At 42.6% G+C, this 18,727-nt stretch overlaps 1 protein-coding gene across 7 annotated transcripts in view; it reads right to left on the bottom strand.

Moving 5' to 3' along the window:
- The window catches only part of nfixb (nuclear factor I/Xb), a 154,232-nt gene that overhangs the window by 122,904 nt on the left and 12,601 nt on the right, over positions 1 to 18,727 (bottom strand). For 2 of the 7 annotated variants that reach the window (XM_034893670.1, XM_034893691.1), the window contains exon 3: positions 11,587 to 11,622. The exons of 3 other annotated variants lie outside the window; for them this stretch is intronic. In XM_034893670.1, the coding sequence (XP_034749561.1) occupies positions 11,587 to 11,622 (36 nt within the window). Of the gene's footprint in view, positions 1 to 11,586; positions 11,623 to 14,787; positions 15,024 to 18,727 lie in introns of those variants that run through there. 2 more of the 7 variants (XM_034893675.1, XM_034893680.1) reach the window with 2 other exon arrangements.

Raw genomic sequence — 18,727 nt, 5'->3', positions numbered from 1 at the left:
ACACACACACACACACACACACACACACACACACACACACACACACACCACAGGAAAAGAGCTCGGCCTAAGACAAACACTGCATGACCAGACACACACACAAACACCACTATCTCCCTTATATGCCCCCGGTCTGGAACAGAATGGGAAAGAAATGGCCACAAAGTCAATCTAACCATATGAAATGTCATATAGAAAATGCAAATAACCAATTCAGTAACCTCTTTTCTTTAATGCTGTAATATACGTGAACAGGTCTCCAAGGAAATCCTGATCTCAGTGGAAACAAATGGAATTTTCCCTTTCCAAATAAACAAACATAGACGTTTAAACCCTAACAGGCAAGAGCAACAACGCAGCACCGCAACAATGTCCAAATATACACTACAAGCTTTATTTCCCAAACCGCCGCACAATGGCTTTTCTAATCTTCCTGAGAGAGGAGAGACATGTACACAAAACCAAACAGGTTGGTTAAGGGACAATTAAGACTCTAACACACACACACACACACACACACACACACACCCCTTTTTCCTCTTCCTCTGTGGACTTCCTTGTAACAGTAAGAAAGTTTACGCAACGCTACGTAGTGCCAGTAAGTGACGGAGGGAAGCAACAGAAGAAGAGGGCTTAGGGAGGGTGAAGCTAAAAAGCTATAGGAGCTGAAAAAGCTAAAAGGCTAAATGAGTGAAAATAAGATTAAAATAATAATCAGCTCAAGACCCAGTGTTAGCGTTATATTATATTATATTAAATTATAACCATATTTTAGTATGAGTAAATAACTTTACAGTAGCTTAACAATAACACAACACTGGGTGAATTAAGCAAAAACGCAATACTAGATTAACTTTACTTTAAGTAACTATCAGATGAAAACCACAAGACAATGGGCTGGTTAGTGTTGATTTTTGTTAACTGTTATGATCTACTGTTACAGTTTTTTTTAGTTTTTGTTTTTTTAGATTATTTTTTGGGGCATTTTTAGGACTTTATGGACAGGACGGCTCAAAAAAGGGAAGAGAGAAGGGGGAACGACATGTTGCAAACAGCCGCAGGTCTGAATGGAACCGGGGGCCGCTGTGGTAAAGACTGTGCCCCTGTACATGGGGCGCACACTCACCCACGTGAGCTACTGTTACTCTTTTTAAACTTCCATATCATTATTTGTAACTGACTGGAAATATGATTTGCTTCTTCGCAGTTTTATATGTCACATGCACACCGCTTTGTACGACTAACAACACAATTGAATTGAATTGTGACAATTTTTAGGTCAAATTTGAAACTGAGTCAAAAAAAGCACATTTAAGTCTGGGTAAATAACCCAACCTTAAAGGGTACTGGGTAAAGTGAACCTATTGTGTCGGTACAACAGGTAGTCTCAGCCAAACTGGGTCTATTTTCAGCGTATACATGCATCAGCAGACTGTTTCTAACACTTGCAATTATGTGGTCAGCATCAATAAATGAACAACATCAATAACTTGTTAAGAAAAACAGATACAAAGAGAAATATCAGGAGATGTTAGAACGTTATTAGCTTCTAACAGGCCAAACCCAATTGCAGAGACAAATAGAAAGTGTGTGTATGTGTGTGTGTGGTGGTAGGAGGGAGGGTAAAATGAATGAGGCCTTTTCTTACAGCAGGGCCCAGATCAGAGCTCCTAACTATGGGATTTGGTGCTGTTGCCTTTCTCCCCCGGGAGGGAGTAATTAGGTTAGGCAGGACAACCGCCACATTGTTTTAACAGAGGAGGGATTGTGCAGGCCAAAGTCCCACCAGCAACATGCTTCCCTCACAACAAAAATGCCAAACGGATTCTGCGGCGCTCGGACACACATCCACACACACACACAGACAGAGAAACGTTTTTTACAGGGAGGATTCTCTGTAAAGTTTCGGGTTAAAGCAGGCTCTTTTATTCAGTCGGTACTGTGTGTATCCTATAAAAAGTCAAATATAGTCCAACAGTGTCAGATGTCTCCTTCGTGTTGTTGCAGTTGTGGGATCCCTTTAGTGTAACTGCGTCTACTCTCTCCTGTATCCAGAGGCTTGGCAACACACACCGCTCCTAACTAGTATAATATGGTTATGATGCATTTGCATTCCTTCCAATCCCCTAGGAAATACAATATGCCTATATCGTCTGTTTTAATCACGGGCTGCTTCCAAGGAAAGTAAAAGGAGAATACAAACAGCCACAGCTATAAAGAGGCTTTCTCAAATGTACTTCAAGTTCATTTAAATACTCCGCTGATTGATGGAGAGTAAATCAAACAAATCATGCTGCTAGAAGAAATAAAAAAGGCGCCCCAGTCTGCTGTATTTAAAACGTACAGACTATGGCCTCTTTCAGTTGTGCCCATTTCCTTCTCTTCTTTCCTGTCCCTTCTTTTTCTCTGTGCGCTGTGTTCCTTGCTATAATCCCTCGGTCTCTGTTGTGTGACTCCTCTACACCGCTCTCAAGGCCTTCAGCTCCTCCAAGTATTAAAAAAACAAAAAGTAGTCACCATAATATGTACTTCTGCATAGCATACCCGCCCACACCATCCCTATTCACTTTCATCATAAATCTCCACAGCCAGGCTGCAATATACAGTCAATTTGTGGTCCCCATAAGAGTCCTAACTCTAGCTTAGAAAGGGATTTATTCAGGTGTGCAGATGAAAAGGGAAAACAAGACAAAACATCAAATAAAATAAAAAGGACTAGAGTCATGTGTGTGAATTGAGTCTGCGACTCTAACAGACAGGTCCATAAGAGTCTGTTCCTCCACCGCAGCTTGCCACAGGTGGCGGAGATGATTGCGTTTCATTCCAGATGATGACCATAATGATCCCAGTTTGAGTTTCACAAGACTTTGGGCCCGCTAAAGAGACTGACAGCAGCTTGACACGTCAGACAGACGGACGCTTTCGGGTCCGTTTTCCCTCCACCATTTCAGCAGAGCCCAAGAAAAAAAGCGTGGCCACAAAAGGGGAACGGCGCACACTGTTTCTCCATTACGGCTGCAGGCGATCCCATCACAACAAGGGCTCCTATAACAATTCAAATTCAGAGACCCGCTAGAGCAGATAGCAACTTGAGAGAGTATGAGCGCAGCATGGAGGTGAATTTAAAAACTGTCATAAAAGAGTGTTTGAGGAGCAGAGATTGGCCCACTGTGTGAACTCGCGGACTTAAGCCTGGCCCATCTGTGTTTTATATTTTAGCAGTGACATGAAATCTTCATCCTGCACTGAATTTTCCAGTCAAATATACAACTTTCCATGTAACGCACACTAATCCTGCAGCTATTTCTCTGAGCCTAAACAGAGCAGAAAGTTTATATCACAGAGTACGGTGCAGCTGTAGTTGGGATACTAGTCACTGGCTGGCTGGGCCAAACGGAGAAGCCACAGAGTTGTGTTTGAGTCTAACCCTGAGCCCTGCTTGGCCTCGGCCTCCTCCAATCAACTCCACTCTGATCCTCGCATTTCTTTTTTAACAAGGATCTATTTGACTCTACTGTACTCTGCTCGACTGTCAAGGGGGTCTCAAACAGCCTCAGGCCCGGGGCACCAGCCAGCAAACACAAGTCACAAGAAGCATAGAGCGTGCACTCATAACCAGCACATACACAGCCACTTCCACATAACACACAAACTCCCGCCCTCCAGCTCTGTTTGCTCACAGCTGCCAGGCCTCCTCAGAGTTCATCTGAGGTAAAGATATGTTATATTATGCAACCAAGTATAGATTTTCCACCCTTGGCACCGTGCCAACTTCCTGCTCCGAAGAGTGAGCTCTAGCCCTTTGTTCCCTGGGGTGACAGCTACTCCTTGCCAGACAGGGTGGCCGAATTAGATACGGAGACAGAAATGGAGAGGGAAGGTAACAGGAAGAAATGAAAGGAAACACAACCTAGCATGCGAGTACAAAAGAAAAGACAAGGAAAAGAAAAAGAAAAAAGAAAGAAAGAAAAGCATGCAGCTATGTCATCCTAAGATATTGTTGTCTGTGATTCTTTGTCTGTAACTAAAAATCCTCCTTCCCTGTCTACTCTGTCTTTTCCCCCAGCTCTTGAAATCAGGTCACAACTGTTTTCATTACTGTTTGACTTGCAGGTTCATAAGCCTCCAAGCGTCAACGTTCCTCCATCCCACCCCCAAGACAGGAAAAGATTTTCCCCTCCAACATTAACCCAATAAATGCCTATTAAGCCCAATCACATACGCTTTCAGCCTTGTTCCCAGAGAAAGACAATAAAAGCAGATCTCAAATGTTGATGTAAAGTTGAAGTCATGGATATATGCTGGGCTCATAATCTTATCTCCTAAATAGCCGATGTGGATTAGACTCCTGCACGGCCACGGTTTTCATCCACTGTATCAACATATCCAGGACTCTACTTGGAAGTATTTTGCCTCTGCTACAGCATGAGGTAATGCTGCGTGATGATGAAAGAAAGCCTCGGGGAGTTTGAGGTACAATCAAGGAGCCAATCAATGCCTCTTTATCCCTCCTCTACTTAAAGGTAAGCCAAAAAAGCAGTGAAAAGATAATGAATGCTATGGCCTAATTTAGTGGCGTCACTGCCTGATGTCATCCCTTGCCGACTGATCAGTCTCCGACACCATCGCCTTTTCCCAATTAACCGCGGCCAGATGTCTTTGTGTCCAAATAATGGCAATAGCCTCTCCAGGCTTAGCCAGGTGTGCAGAGATTTGCAGAGAGTTTGTTTGGCTAGGTAAAATAAGGATGGATGTCTGGACGGATGTATGGATGGATGGATGTCTGATTGTATAGATGGATGGATGGACAGACAAATGGACAGATGGATGGATGGATGGATGATGGACGAACGGACAGATGAATGGACAGACAAATGGACAGATGGATGGATGGATGGATGGATAATGGACGAACGGACAGATGGATGGATCGTTGGATGGACAAATGGACAGATGGATGGATGGATGAATGGATGGATGGACGGATGGATGGATGATGGCTAGATGGACAGACGGATAGACGGACGGATGGACATAGGGACGAATGGATGGAAGGATGGATGGATACCTATCTACAATCTACCTATTGTGTCAGCTGTAACAACTGAACATGAATGCCTCATTTCCACTTAGGGCCAGCATTCCAATGATTCCCTAAATCGATTTTATTCCGATTCACAGGGCCCCAATTCAATTACATTTCCAATTTGATTTAAAATCAAATAGTTTATGGAAATATTAGTTAAAATACCGGTTTAGCTTGGATAGAAAAAACTTTCTCAGAAAAGGGCTGTAAATTGTACGTAAGCCTGAAGCAACCCTCAAATATTTTTTCTAATGCACCAAATTGACCCCCAAAAAGTTTGCTTCACGTACTATTTACTTAAGAGGACTAACATGTCCTTTTACATCCATGTTGAAAAGGCATATATTAAAAGATCAATTTGGGGATTTTATTAATTGATATCAGGTAACTCAAACAATGATCGATTTTAATTTTAACCTTCCACGGCACAAGTGTTGTAATAAAAAGTGTGTGGAAACTAGTTAGGAAGCAAACAGAGTAGTGTACACAGTTAGCTAAGTCTAACACTAACAGCTACATAAACGGCTAAAACAGTTAACCTTAACCTTTATTATGTCCTCAGGTCAAATTGAACCGTTTTCCTATATCAATGTTCTTTTTAATTCCCCAAAATAACATGATTGATTCCACACAATGCTCTTTGGCAAGAACAAATCTCTACTTTCATTCATTTTGGTTGTCTTATTCAATTTAAAAGCATTTGAAGTGTTTTTGAAATAGTATTGAGTAAAAGTAAAAATAGTTAACCAGAAATAACAGATAAGTGGTTGCAATAGTTAGCTAAGCATAGGCTATTGGCTAAATGATTAGAACAGTTAGCTAAAAGTGTTAGGTAATTGTGTAATACCAAACCATTTCTTGGTTTTTATTGCAGGTTCTGTAAAAGAGGAGTCAAAGCTACACTTTTATGGAACCATATGTAGCACTATCACAAAGTGTCAGTGGGTTTTTAAACTCTTTAATTTCTCAACTACTGCAAGCAACAATATTATTTTCCATTTACAGTCTTACAATTGGTAGAAAAGTGAAGCGTGGTAGGCCTAGAGTACAAATGCAACAAGACCAACAGACCTGTGGCTACATTAGACAAAAAAGCTCCGCACCACTAACCTATATCCCATACACACACACACACACACATACACACACTCTCTTGGCTGCCAGACTATTTTTTTTATCTAAAAGAATGCACACCTGTGCCTCGTGATTAAATATGTGCAGGTGCGTTATGTATGAGTCACCGCAAAATATAGCTTATATACACAGTTAGGCTTGGATTCAAACAGACACACCTACTCCAAATGCACAGCGGATTTGTCTCTGAATGGGGTAGCCCTATTGTGGCTACAGCTCCTGTCTTATTCACAAGACGATAATGTGTTTGCGTGTGCCATGTTTGTGTGAATGCCCGCATCTGTCTTTCTTTTCTTTAATTTTTTCGGATTGTTGAGTTGACTGAGATGGAACGTCAACCTGGGAAAGTTTGTGAAAAGAAGGCTGCAGTCAAACACAGACAGAGAGAAAGAGAGAGAGAGAGAAAGAGAGAGAGAAATGGTGCTCAGATTTCATCCAGATTAATCTGAGCTTTGTAATGACGGGTCTACTGTATATATTTAGCCAGTGCAGGGAGATGTAGGTCAGACAGGCAGACAGGATAGGCTAAACAACATGCCCAGTTTGCCCACACTGAAATTAACCTGCAGTGGGCTGTCAATGATCCACAACAACAACCCTCTATCTCTTTTAGTTGACCTGTGGCAGACTGATTCGATGGCTTTGCACGCAGTGTGTTTTGCTCGGTCACAAGTGTGAGGCCTTCACGTTCCTCCTTGTGGAAATTCAATCTCATACAGCTTGTCTTAACGGAAACGTTACTTGTTGATTAAAAAGAATGAGCAGAGAAGGAGTTACTGTCAGCGTTCGCGGTGTGTGTTGATACTGGCATTAGTTCAAATCTATTCAATGCAAGAACAAAGCACACTCAGAGACATTTCTCAGTCTGTCTTCTGTAGCACTAGAGACAGAACAAAACTAACCAAACACTGTGAAAAAAAATGCGACAATTATTCATTTTACAACCCGCAACATGACTTTATGGACTGAAATCCTTTATAGCAATGGCAGTTTTGCCATTGCTAGCCACAGTTCCAGCTACTCCGCTCAAAAATCCGCCTGTTTATTCACTTCTCTTGGGAGTTTGAGCTTCACCGTGTCAAATGAAGTATGTTCAGAGATTTCACATTTATCTGCTGCAGGTGGACGTAGGGCTGCCCCTCTCAGACGATTAGTCGACTAAGGCCAGAAACACGCCGCGCGCTGAAGCGCTGCAAAGCGACCATGTTATTCATCTGTCCGGCCACACCGGCTGCAATCATCCTCTATTTCTTCCTCAAGCAAATCAGTCGAACCAGGCAGGTGATCACATTTAGAAAGGCCACAGTGAAGCTGGATACTTCACAAAATGAATTCAATTTCAAAATAAAACACCTAGGTTTATGGTGATTTTGGCTGTCTTGACGTCTCAGCTGTGTTTACAGCGAGACACGTAAATAGGCACACAGAGAGAGACAAACAGACAGAGTGACACACACACACACACACACACACACACAAACACACATATGCATACATACACATGGGGGGGGGGGGGGGGGGGGGGGGATTTATACAGTTAGGCGCGCGATCAGGCACAAATCTAAACTTTTTGGTCTTAGTCGACTAAGATTTCTTTAGTTACTTAGTCATTTTTAATGTTGAAGGACTTATTTCCAAGAAACTTATGAGCACATATCAGGTAATCGAACGATATAATAAGGCGCTTTTGCGTAATTCTTTGTGGAGAAACTTAGTTTTACAGATCTGTTGATTGAAATCAAGAAATCGATTAGATGAAAATCCTATAGGTGTTGTGTGTCGACCGATAGTTCCTTTAATCGAGGACACAGCCCTGGTGGAAAGTTTCTCTGTGCTCACCTTAAATCTCATTTTAAGGCATGAGCAGGATTTGTATGACATCACAACTAATCTGGGAGCCAATCGGGGGTTTAATATGCAACTTGGCGAAGAGGGACTAGGTGTCACTTTAAGAATTGTTAACAAGGTTGTTGAACATTTTGTAGGAAAAAAAAACTATCAAGTAGTATTTTTTGTAAGTTTAACAATGGTGGAGAGGGTCTTTCAACTACTACAACACACTCATCAATTCGAAATGATACGCCACTCTGCAGCTCAAAGGTTTGGCCTTTACAGCCCACTCCAGTGTAAGCCAAGTGTGACAGAAATGGCCGCTGAAATGTGACACATTGCTGATCCTCTCGCAGATAGAAGATCTATTCAAAACAAACTAAAGCCCAGGAGGAGGAGGAGGCTGATGAAAGAAATATGTGTTTGCCTCATGATGTGTCTGTGTTAACCTAAAGCACCACACCCTCTCTCATACAAACACTGTGGATTTCTCTCTCTCTCTCTCTCTCTCTCTCATTCTTTCACACACACAAACTCAACTTGTGTGTCACCGCAAACACCTTACCCTCAATTGCCCTGTCAGATCGGTTGAACCAATGTTCCAAATACCCACATAATGGGTGGCACTGGTATTTACGGTTAAGACTCAAAATCAGAGGAAAGAACATGGTGTACTGATGTCCAAAGCTCAGCTATGACAAAGCTCTCAAATATTCACTTCATATGCACTTCAGTTTTCTGCTCATGGTCTGTTCTGGTTAAGGCACGCTTTGTCTCCGTGGTTATACATTTTTGTTCTTTCTGCCCCCATATTGTACACTGAGTATTTTGTGTTCCTCTCTGTATATTCTAGCTCAATTATGTAATTTAGCACTCGTGTGTGTGTCTCTGTGTGTGTGTCTCTGTGTGTGTGTGTGTGTGTGTGTCTGTGTGTTCAGTAGCCATGGCAACAGCGCAACATATCGCCGGCTACAGAGCCGTACAGGGGCCGCCGGCAGTGCCAGGGTTGTGCCAAAGACTAATCCATGCCAGAGGTGACATGAGCGAAGGAAAAGTGAGGCGGGTGGAGACAACATGACACACACACACATACACACACACACACACACACACACACACATCAGCATATTACTCTCTTCTCTCACTCCTTCCTTTTAGAACACAAGCGCACACACTGGATATCCTCCCATTCTTCTTGGCTGGAGCCTCCCATGGCAATAGCAGTAGGAATCCATTCTCCACGGATACTGGGACAGCTGTGCTGATATTGAATGAGACACAGTTGGTTATGCCTCTCTCTGCATGCAGCTCGAGATAAAAACTACATGCTACTTAATTTGAATCTTTGTCGCCGGCTGCCAAAATGCGCCCAGCTCTTTGTCTTCGCCACCAAAGAGAGCGCCCAATTTCTTTGCAAAAAATCGCTGTAAATTTTCGCTCCTGCTGACGCACGGTGGCCCCCAGTCACCAGCTGACAATAAACACAAAACATTCATAACACTGACAAAGACATTAATCACATGAACCTTCATGAATCTCTCAGTTATGTGCTTATAATGCAAATAATCCACAACATGCCAGCAATTTTGAAGCCGCAAAGATAACAAAAAGCTCCGGGATGTCTACCTCTTTGTTTTAGGCCGCTGGCGCTAATGGAAAAAAGAAATGGCACCTTATATGAGCCAAGCCAGTGTTCAATGTGTAAAATACTTTTTAGTGATGGCGGTTTGTGGATGGCGGTGGATTGGCCTGTAACTGGCCGAGTGGTATGAATAAGTAAAAAGAACACGGTGTCCCCGGCCCGGCAAGCGTCTGGCATCCTGACCTCCTGGTGTCCCTCGCCGCTGCCTGCACTGTACGCCACACAACGGCAGCACAGCCAATCAGGGACCGCCTGTCTTTCTTTCCTTCCACGTGTCCTCACACAACTCAGTTACAAGAGAGCACAAAAGATCAGCCCTACCTGTCAATCAAGCGTACTATGAGTTCATTCTTCTGTCTGCTGTCCAACAGCAGAGTGCTCTACCTGCTGCCGGGGTCACTTTTATCCACACAAACCAAACTTCTATTTGCTGTCTGGTATCAGTGAGTTACACTGTGGCTGTATACATAAAATTAGGACAGTTTAACATGGGTGCAACTGAACCAAAACCCCACAGTGATTTCATAATTCAATACACCTATCTGAGAAATGTATAACAGGCAATAAGACCACTTCTTAAGTCCCTTGCAGTGTGACTTAGGCGCTTGCTTTGGACATGAAACTGCACTGATTGGCTTTAAAAAGGATTTAGATAAAGGTGAAACAGTTGCTTGGAAGCTGGCATCCCGGCTAATCCCGCGATAACCACTCGCAGGCCTCATTGGCATGAAGACACCAAAGGTTTTAGGTGCATGTCTGTATGTCTGTGTGCACGCTTGCGCACATGCAGTGGCGTCTATGTGCTATGCGCGTGCGGTTCCATCTCATTTTAATCCTCTGAACAGCTGTTCCAACTCATTTTGCAGGCCTTGGGAAGAGACAGAGAGGGGGCAGAGGGGATGGGGGGAGTATGTGGTGTGTAAGGGCCACCTCATCAAATACGTGTAAATGTAAAGATAATCCTTCAAAGTCCAGATATTGATTACATTCGATTCATCAGAAACAAACCACAGCTCATGCTCTGATTATTTTTACTGAAAACACTGCTGTCTGATAACGACTGATAACAACTGGTGGTGACGTAAGAAAAATATAATACATCCTCTCGGAGCGACACTTAGCGCTGATAAAGAAAGCTGCGGCGCTTCAGACTGGGAGGACAAAGCAATAAGTCATTTGCTCCGAGACGCTGACCTCGAAGCAGAGGAGACTTCTGACGGACAAAGAAAGCAGAGCACGGAGAGAGAAAAAAACATTCGTCATGTAGAGAGTTCTTTCAAGTGATTGAAAATGAGCTGTCCGATAGCCAGCCTACACCTAAGCAAACAAGCAACTTGTAGCTGCATGAGAAAGATGGAAGGCCCAAAGGGGAAAAGTGCAAATAAGAGCACTGATGCAATTAAAATGAAAGGGAAAAGGAGGCTGGTGTTTTAAAATGAGTGTATAACTTTTTTCTAATTACAAATTTCAAATTGCACCAACAAAAAAAAATTGCTTAGAAGCAACATCTGTAATGTAATATGTCTATCTCAGTTCCAAAACTACGATCTGATATTTTCTTTTGCAAACAATAAAACACAGCGTGGCCGGAGCTGCAGCCAGTTTCTTGGTCTATTGGCGCTGCAGAATGACTACATTTGCAACAACAAAATGTGGTCTGGTTAAACCATTTCGGCAGTAAAAGGCTGGAAAAACACACAGAGAGCAAAGGCAACTTTTCATGGAGTAATCAAATATTTTGCTCTTTCCTGCACGGGCCTGTAATAACTCCAGCTGCAGGTCAGCATGAGCGGCCCCACAGGAGCATCACAAACAAAGAAACATTTTCTCAAGATGGAATATATAAAAACACAAACACCTAATGCGGAATAAATAGGGACTAAATAGGACTTACCACTAAGGCATTGTTTAGAAGGTGAGTAGGGTAATACTTTAGTGTTGAGAGGGTGTTAAGAGGCGAGGAGAGCAGGGGTCGGCGTCCAGGCGGGCAGAGGGGGGCAGAGGGAAGGAATAAGTTAAAATGTCGCACCAAGTGAAAACAGTGTGAGATGAAAACATTACGAGCTGCATAGAACTACAGAACACATTTAGAAAAATGCAATGAAACCAATGAAGTTTTGTTTTAAGGTTGCAGATTTTGTGCTGCGTCATTATGGCCTGCAAGGGAACGGACACTTTAGGTTTGGGGAAAGCAACAAAAACGGACACAAAAAAAAGAATGAAATAAACATAGGTTCATTAATTGAAAATTACAAAAGAAAATGATGTCAGGACAATGTGTGTTGGAGGAATTAAATGTATTTTAAAATGAATGGCAAATCAAAAATATGAGGCAGTGCAGACAAACTGGCTCCCATTTCTCTTGACAAAGCTATATAACATGAAATAAAGGTCTAAATATATGTGATTTTATTCCTAGAATATATCAACACACACACACACACACAAGACTTTACTCTCAACGCTCTCCCCCGTCATTTGCTTCCATTACGCACTGTCCGCCACATCCCAGCACGCTGCTGCTCTCCAGCAAGGCTTTTATTTTATCACAGTTAATAATTCATGTGATTGCTTACACTTCTTGCCATATCTGAAATCCAAGCTCAAACTCTTAATTATTAACAGAAATCAAATAAACAAAATGTGCCTCCCAGTCTGCAGACGGAGCTGCAAGAGAATGCTGTGTGTGTGTGTGTGTGTGTGTGTGTGTGTGTGTGTGTGTGTGTGTGTGAGAGAGAAAGAGCTGGTGGTGTTTACACAGATAGGGAGAAGGTGGGTCTTCTCTGCACAACACGCACATAAGGTACAATATTTTCCAAACGACAAGATACACGTTAGGCTTTTTCTGCCCAGCGTAGCACATTGTAAGTTAGCCTGATGTGCAACATGTGTGCATTACGCTCTATGAGCTTCTGTTGTCAATTAGTTAACTGCAGGAAATGTATGTCGCTAAATAAAAGCTTCGTTTGTTCAGAGATGATCAGCTCATTTTGTTCGGAGATGATCGGCTGTAAAAGAATTTAAATTTTTTTTGAATCAATAACAGATACAGTCATCATCTCTGAAGGCCCGCTTGGAAATGCATGCTGGACAACTCCCACCTGAGAGCTGATTTCTTTTTCTCTTTTTTAAACGTATTTTATGAACACATATTTTTCACAGACACTAGGTAGCCTATAATACTTTCTCAATAAAATGAAGAATTAAGGGAAAATAATACTAATAAAAAAATCTCCATTCCCTCTCTGGTGTCACTGAGAAGACGACGTTATGATCCGAGATGCTAATGTTTTGAAATGGAAACCAGACCCGACTCATGGCGGCACCAGAGGAGCCGGGAACATCCTCTCAGCCTGCGGTAGCAGCGAGAGGAATACGATGCTGGGTGAAAAACTATTTTAATAAAACCACTGGTAAAATCAGGTTTGAATTACACATGAAACAGACCCTGGCGGGCCACTGTCAGACGAAGCCAATGAGGGATAAACAAGTCTGCTTTATAAGAGTACAACTTACAGCAGCTGTGTGTGTGTGTGTGTGTGTGTGTGTGTGTGTGTGTGTGTGTGTGTGTGTGTGTGTGTGTGTGTGTGTGTGTGTGTGTGTGTGTGCGCCCCAACGGTTAGCTTAGACGAAACCTTGAAAAGTGTGTAGGCCTGGAAAAAAGAAGCTTTTTCTGGAAAGCAAAGTACAGGAGGGAAACATTTAGAACTAGAGAATTTGAGATTTTTATTTTAGAGGGCTAACGACAGATTAAATGAATAATAATGGTGTGAGAGAGATTGTCGGATTTGATATTTTGAACATATCCCATTTTACGGCTGTGGTGGATTGCATACAGCTGCACGCTGCACCGCTGCAAAAAGCTCCCTGAAAAAGTTCTACAAGCAGCACGGTATTATTCTGTTCCCTCTCTCTCGCCGTGGTGTGATAAACTTCGGATGAATGATTTTGGAAACAAAGGCAGGTTTTAACAGGATTAATCATTAATAAAAGCAGAGAAAATAAAGAGTTAAAATATGACTGAAAGGCAAATTGGAATTGGTGAAAAGGTAACATAAATTACAGATGCCAGTTCACCACACTGTATCCACTACAAAAACATTTTCAAGTTGAAAACAGCTACTCAATAATCATTTCCTGATTTCTTTTTCCCACAACAACAGCAACAAAGTGGCAAACAGCATGTGTGAAATGTGATGTCGGAGCAATCATTATGAACAGCTCGGAGAAAAGGCGAGCCTAGCTGTTAAAAGAGAAGCAAAGAGATGCAGTATTACCCACAGCAAGATGTTAGAGGAAGGAATAAAGAGCGCAGACATTTATTTTATAAAGATCTCTAAATTGACTGTAACAGGAAAGGCAACTTCTGTCTACTAATGGGGAGGGGGGGCACAGGAACATGAGGAGACATAGGCTGAAATATAAATATAAAGTCAGTGTATTTCCTGTTAACCTGGGACATGGCAGCTGGTGTCAAGTGCAAAAACTTGTAAAATAGTCAACTAGTACTGAAAAAAAACAGAATATAACACACACCATCACAAAAGATGCAGAGCTGTCCTTCACAGTTTATAATCACACACACACGCACAAACACACACACATACACATACACACACACACCAATGTCTCGCCTCTCCCGGTCTCAGCCCCACATGAAAGCAGCCGTGAAGGCGGCAGTGTGCGCCCTGCCCAACGGACTGAACCCCTCCTGCGAGCCCACTCAGAAGAACCGTCCAGCGGCTCGTATCGACCACGGTCCACATTCTGCCTGTCCCTGCGCTCAGCTTTCCCCTCCTCCTGCGGGATCCCCTCCTTCTTTTTTTTATATGAAATACATTTCAGGAGAAGCGCCATTTTCTCTCCAAAAAAAAACCCCCATGTGCGATGGAAACGCACAAGGAAGTCCCCCCCGCGGGCAGAAACGCGCTCGGAGACGGCCCGAGAGTCGCAGAGTTGAGGAGAAGTTTGAGAAAGACGCTCCAACACAACTATTAACACATGGAAAATAACAGAGAGAGGCAGCGCAGTCAACACACCCGGCGTCTCCGCTCTTACAAGCTTACAAAAGAGTGAAAGAAGAGAAGACATTTACCTGTGTCAAGCAGTACGGGGAGTACATGGTTATTATTAATTTTTTTTTAGAAAAGGAGAATTGGAGAGCTTATTTAAGTTGGATGGAAGCTCGGTATACAGTGCTGCATTGCAATCGCTCGCCGTCCTGTTTCTCTCACTCCATGCTGCTGCAGCTTACAGTAACCCCGCCTAGAAAGTGAAAGCTTGCACAAACTTTCAGGGAAAAAACTTTCTCTCCCTCCCCTCTCTCCTCTGCAGGACTTTTTTTTTATCGCTCTCCTATTTCGAACGAATTCCTCCTTAAAGGCGGTATTTTTCTTTCTTGCTTTACGCTAAGTCATCCCACCAGAGATTTGTCAAAGTGTTGCTGCCTGGCACAACTTTGGACTTTTTATTTTTATTTTTAAATGAGACCAATCTTTCTTTTTGGTGAATCTTCGCTGGCAGTGTGACGCGCCGCGCCCCCGCGCCCCTACATCTTGGACATGGTCAATGTTATGCTCCAGTTGTGTCTTTACCGAGGGGTCAGAGACATCCGGTGTAGTGTTTCATGTATCTGTAGTTACACTGTTATTACATTTGGACTTAACCCTTGTTTTGTCTTTCGTCGACCAAAACGTTTGTAAAGCATATAGTAGCCAATAAATGCCAATAATCTTGCTTCCAACTTATTTAACACTCCTTTTTTGGAATACATGGTTAATGGACTTCATTTATCCTACATGGCATTTTGCCTACTTTTTGAGTAAAATAAGGAGAAACTAGAATTAGAATATAGAATTATATTTTGCCGAATAGTTAAGATCAGAGGATATGTTTATGGATTATTAACAGATTTTGACCCGGGTAGACCATGCAAGCAGAGATCATCCATTTTCTTTAGCATTGTCTGGAACCATCCGTGTTATTTTTGGGGTAATTTGGTTAAAAGAAACACCATATTCTGATATAAAAACTTTGAAAACGGGTCAAATTTGACCCAATTACAACACGTAGGGTTAAAGGACACATACACACATTATCAGAATAGATTCAAAAAAGAATCTAAGATACAGGCCTGTATAGATAGACCTGTGGAAACTTTCTTTTGTAGTATGATGTATGATGTGAGCGACTCAGACACATGAATGTCTAAGATTTGAATTTGTTAATAATGTAATGTACATAATAATCAAGCCAGGGTTATGTAAGTGCAAGTCGGATGCATGGACAAACTATTACTGCTCCTGATGGGAGGATTGCAGCTCCTAAGTCTCGCGCATTAAAAGCTAAAGTTTGCACCGGCTTATATTGCCTCTTTAATTCATTTGCAGGCATTTGGAAATCAACGCATTATCTCATCACGGGCCGTGAAGTTAAGACTATTTATTTACTGAACCGTATTTGACCCAGTCTGGAAGCCACAACTGTACGTTTCAAAAGCAGTGAAGTGAGTCCAAGCCAAACAGCTAGAAACAGTTACTGCGGCATTCACTATCAAGCATAGCAAACAGCGAAGACAGACATATAATCACGGCCTCTGAGCAGTATCAAAATACTAAATTAGGCTAAACTGGGGTGTGTGAGGAAACAGAAACACACACACACACACACACACACAGGCCTACAAAAACAAACAGTGAGTGATACATGTGTGGCACTGTGGCAGTTTGGGTGGGAGTGAAGTCACTGTGAAGAATGAAATGCTGGGCCTGACATCGGAGTCCCACAGATTTATGAGGCCTACTGCGTGTGCATGTCTACCGCAAGCCTCTGCAGGCGAAACAAAGGGATCTGGCCGCCGTGTGGCCAATTACTGCACATGGCCAGATAGGCGAGCCAGAGGCGCAGGCGGGGGTTGGGGGGGGGGGAGAAAGTGTGCGGTCAGGAGTGTATGTACGCCACAGAACTGCAACCTCCTGGCCTCGCCGCCACACAAGAGACGGTCCTCCCCACGAAAAAAACGCCCACATTTGTCGTTGGTCGTTAACAGTGGCGGCGCCCTCAAGTGGTTGTAGTAGTTATGATGGGAGCAAAGCATGAAGTAACGCGAAAAGTATAAAAGCGCCAAACATCTGCATAAAGAGGCAGGTTTGGGTGGTGGATGGGTGAAAAAAAAAAACAGGAAGCCCGGGTTTGAGTCCTGTACGAAACCAGAAGTAAACAGCGATTATTATTACAAAGTTACAGGCGTTATCGGAAGGGAAGTAGCATCTGATTTGAACCCAAACCACAATCTTTTCCTGAACTTAAAGTTACTATTTGGAACTTTATAACATGTAACATGTAACATTCTAGTAGCCCCTCCGGACAATAGACAACCGTTCATTTACAATAAGAGAATATCTGATTCACCGTTGCATTTCAAGTGTTGCTTATGATATCTTAGCCTCCAACAAATCAGACCCGGGGAAATGCATTGATTAAATTTCACTGTTAGTCTCAGTTACTCTTACAGGTTGTAGCTATTTTAAGTAGTTTTGGTACCTACACATCACTAAAGTGCAAGTATTTCACTATGTTAATGGCGTGTTTCAAATGGCCACCGTTACGTTCTCTGGTTTAGAAATAACATTTCCTTTATGAAATGCTCCTGTAGGTTGTACTAGAAGGTAGAAATAAACAACCTACAGAATATCATTGTATGGTTTGGAGGACTTGTTTCCACACAAGATTAGAATACCAGCATTCCTCTCTGTGAATATAATAAATGACTTATGTACCACAAGGGTGTAGGTTTTGTATCAACACTGGGGGGGACACACATTACAAACGGGGGGTCTGGGGGTCGTCCTACATAGATTTTTGGGCGCCAAACGCTGCATTTTCCTACATTATAGGTGCATTTTTAATGCAACATTTTACGGTACAAATGTCTTTGTTTATGCAAAGGATAATTCTCCTGCATTGTGCCTGTATTGTAACATATCTGTTAGAGGATGAGACCTTGGTAAAGCCAGAAGCTAGAAAGTTTAAATCTACATGCATCTTGTTTTCCATTTTCACTTCCTGTTGTGTTATTTAACCCCCCGATGTAGCAAAGAAGACACAGTTCTTGTTTTCCCTACGAGTTTTGAGCCCCCTGAGAGGTTATTTTTACCTCTTTTGGGGAGTGGGTTGTCTTTCACATTTTTACCCCCCACCACCCTATAACAGACACCCCTTTGGTTTCTCTATAGGCAGGTGTATTGACTTCATAACCGTTGCCTTTGACATTTAAGGGATATTCTTTGTTTTCAGCTCTATTTTGCAGCACAGTCATTAAAAGTACAGCGAGTGCAAAAGGTTACAGCGAGCGGTTAGGCAGGGATCAACCCCCCCCCCCTTCTTTATGGAGTCAACTTGCATGCAACACACGCAAACACTCCTCTGCCGTGGCTCCCTAAATGAGCCACACATTTAGTGGTCTGTGTGAGTAAATCTCTCATTAAGTAACACATGGTAGAGCCATATGCTATGGTTGGTGGCTCTGCTGCGGCTCGGCTTTTTCACACACTTGGAATATACATATTTACCACTGCTGCACAGTGGCCAGCGCTGTAATGACTTCACCCATCAGCTCGGAGCTGTTGTACAGTTGCATTGAAAAAACGGAGGCTTTCGCTAATAAATAATCAGAGAAATTGATGTCATTTTTTTTATTTACTCTTGACTACTTCAGGGAAGCTTCAGGTCTGCAAAACTGGTTGTTGAAGGATTGCAGTAAGCACACATTTTCCTGAAATGATCACAATCAGTATGATACCACACCTGGCTGTCTGTCTGAGGAAACCGGATGAAGAACATGGGAGATAAGCTAAAAGTGTGGTTGTGCTGTTTGGCTGAGCAGATGTCAGCTCTATTGGCCACCCGTTAATATGCAGTGCACATGCAGATATGGAAGCTTTGCTTAAAGGTTCCATGTCATGCTCATTTTCAGGTTCATACTTGTATTTCGGGTTTCTACTTCAACATGTTTACATGCTTTAATATGAAACAAA

The sequence above is a fragment of the Etheostoma cragini genome, chromosome 15, assembly GCF_013103735.1.
Source record: "Etheostoma cragini isolate CJK2018 chromosome 15, CSU_Ecrag_1.0, whole genome shotgun sequence".
Lineage (NCBI taxonomy): Eukaryota > Metazoa > Chordata > Actinopteri > Perciformes > Percidae > Etheostoma > Etheostoma cragini.
The sequence above is the reverse complement of the archived record's forward strand: the minus strand, read 5'-3'. Positions and strand labels throughout refer to the sequence as shown.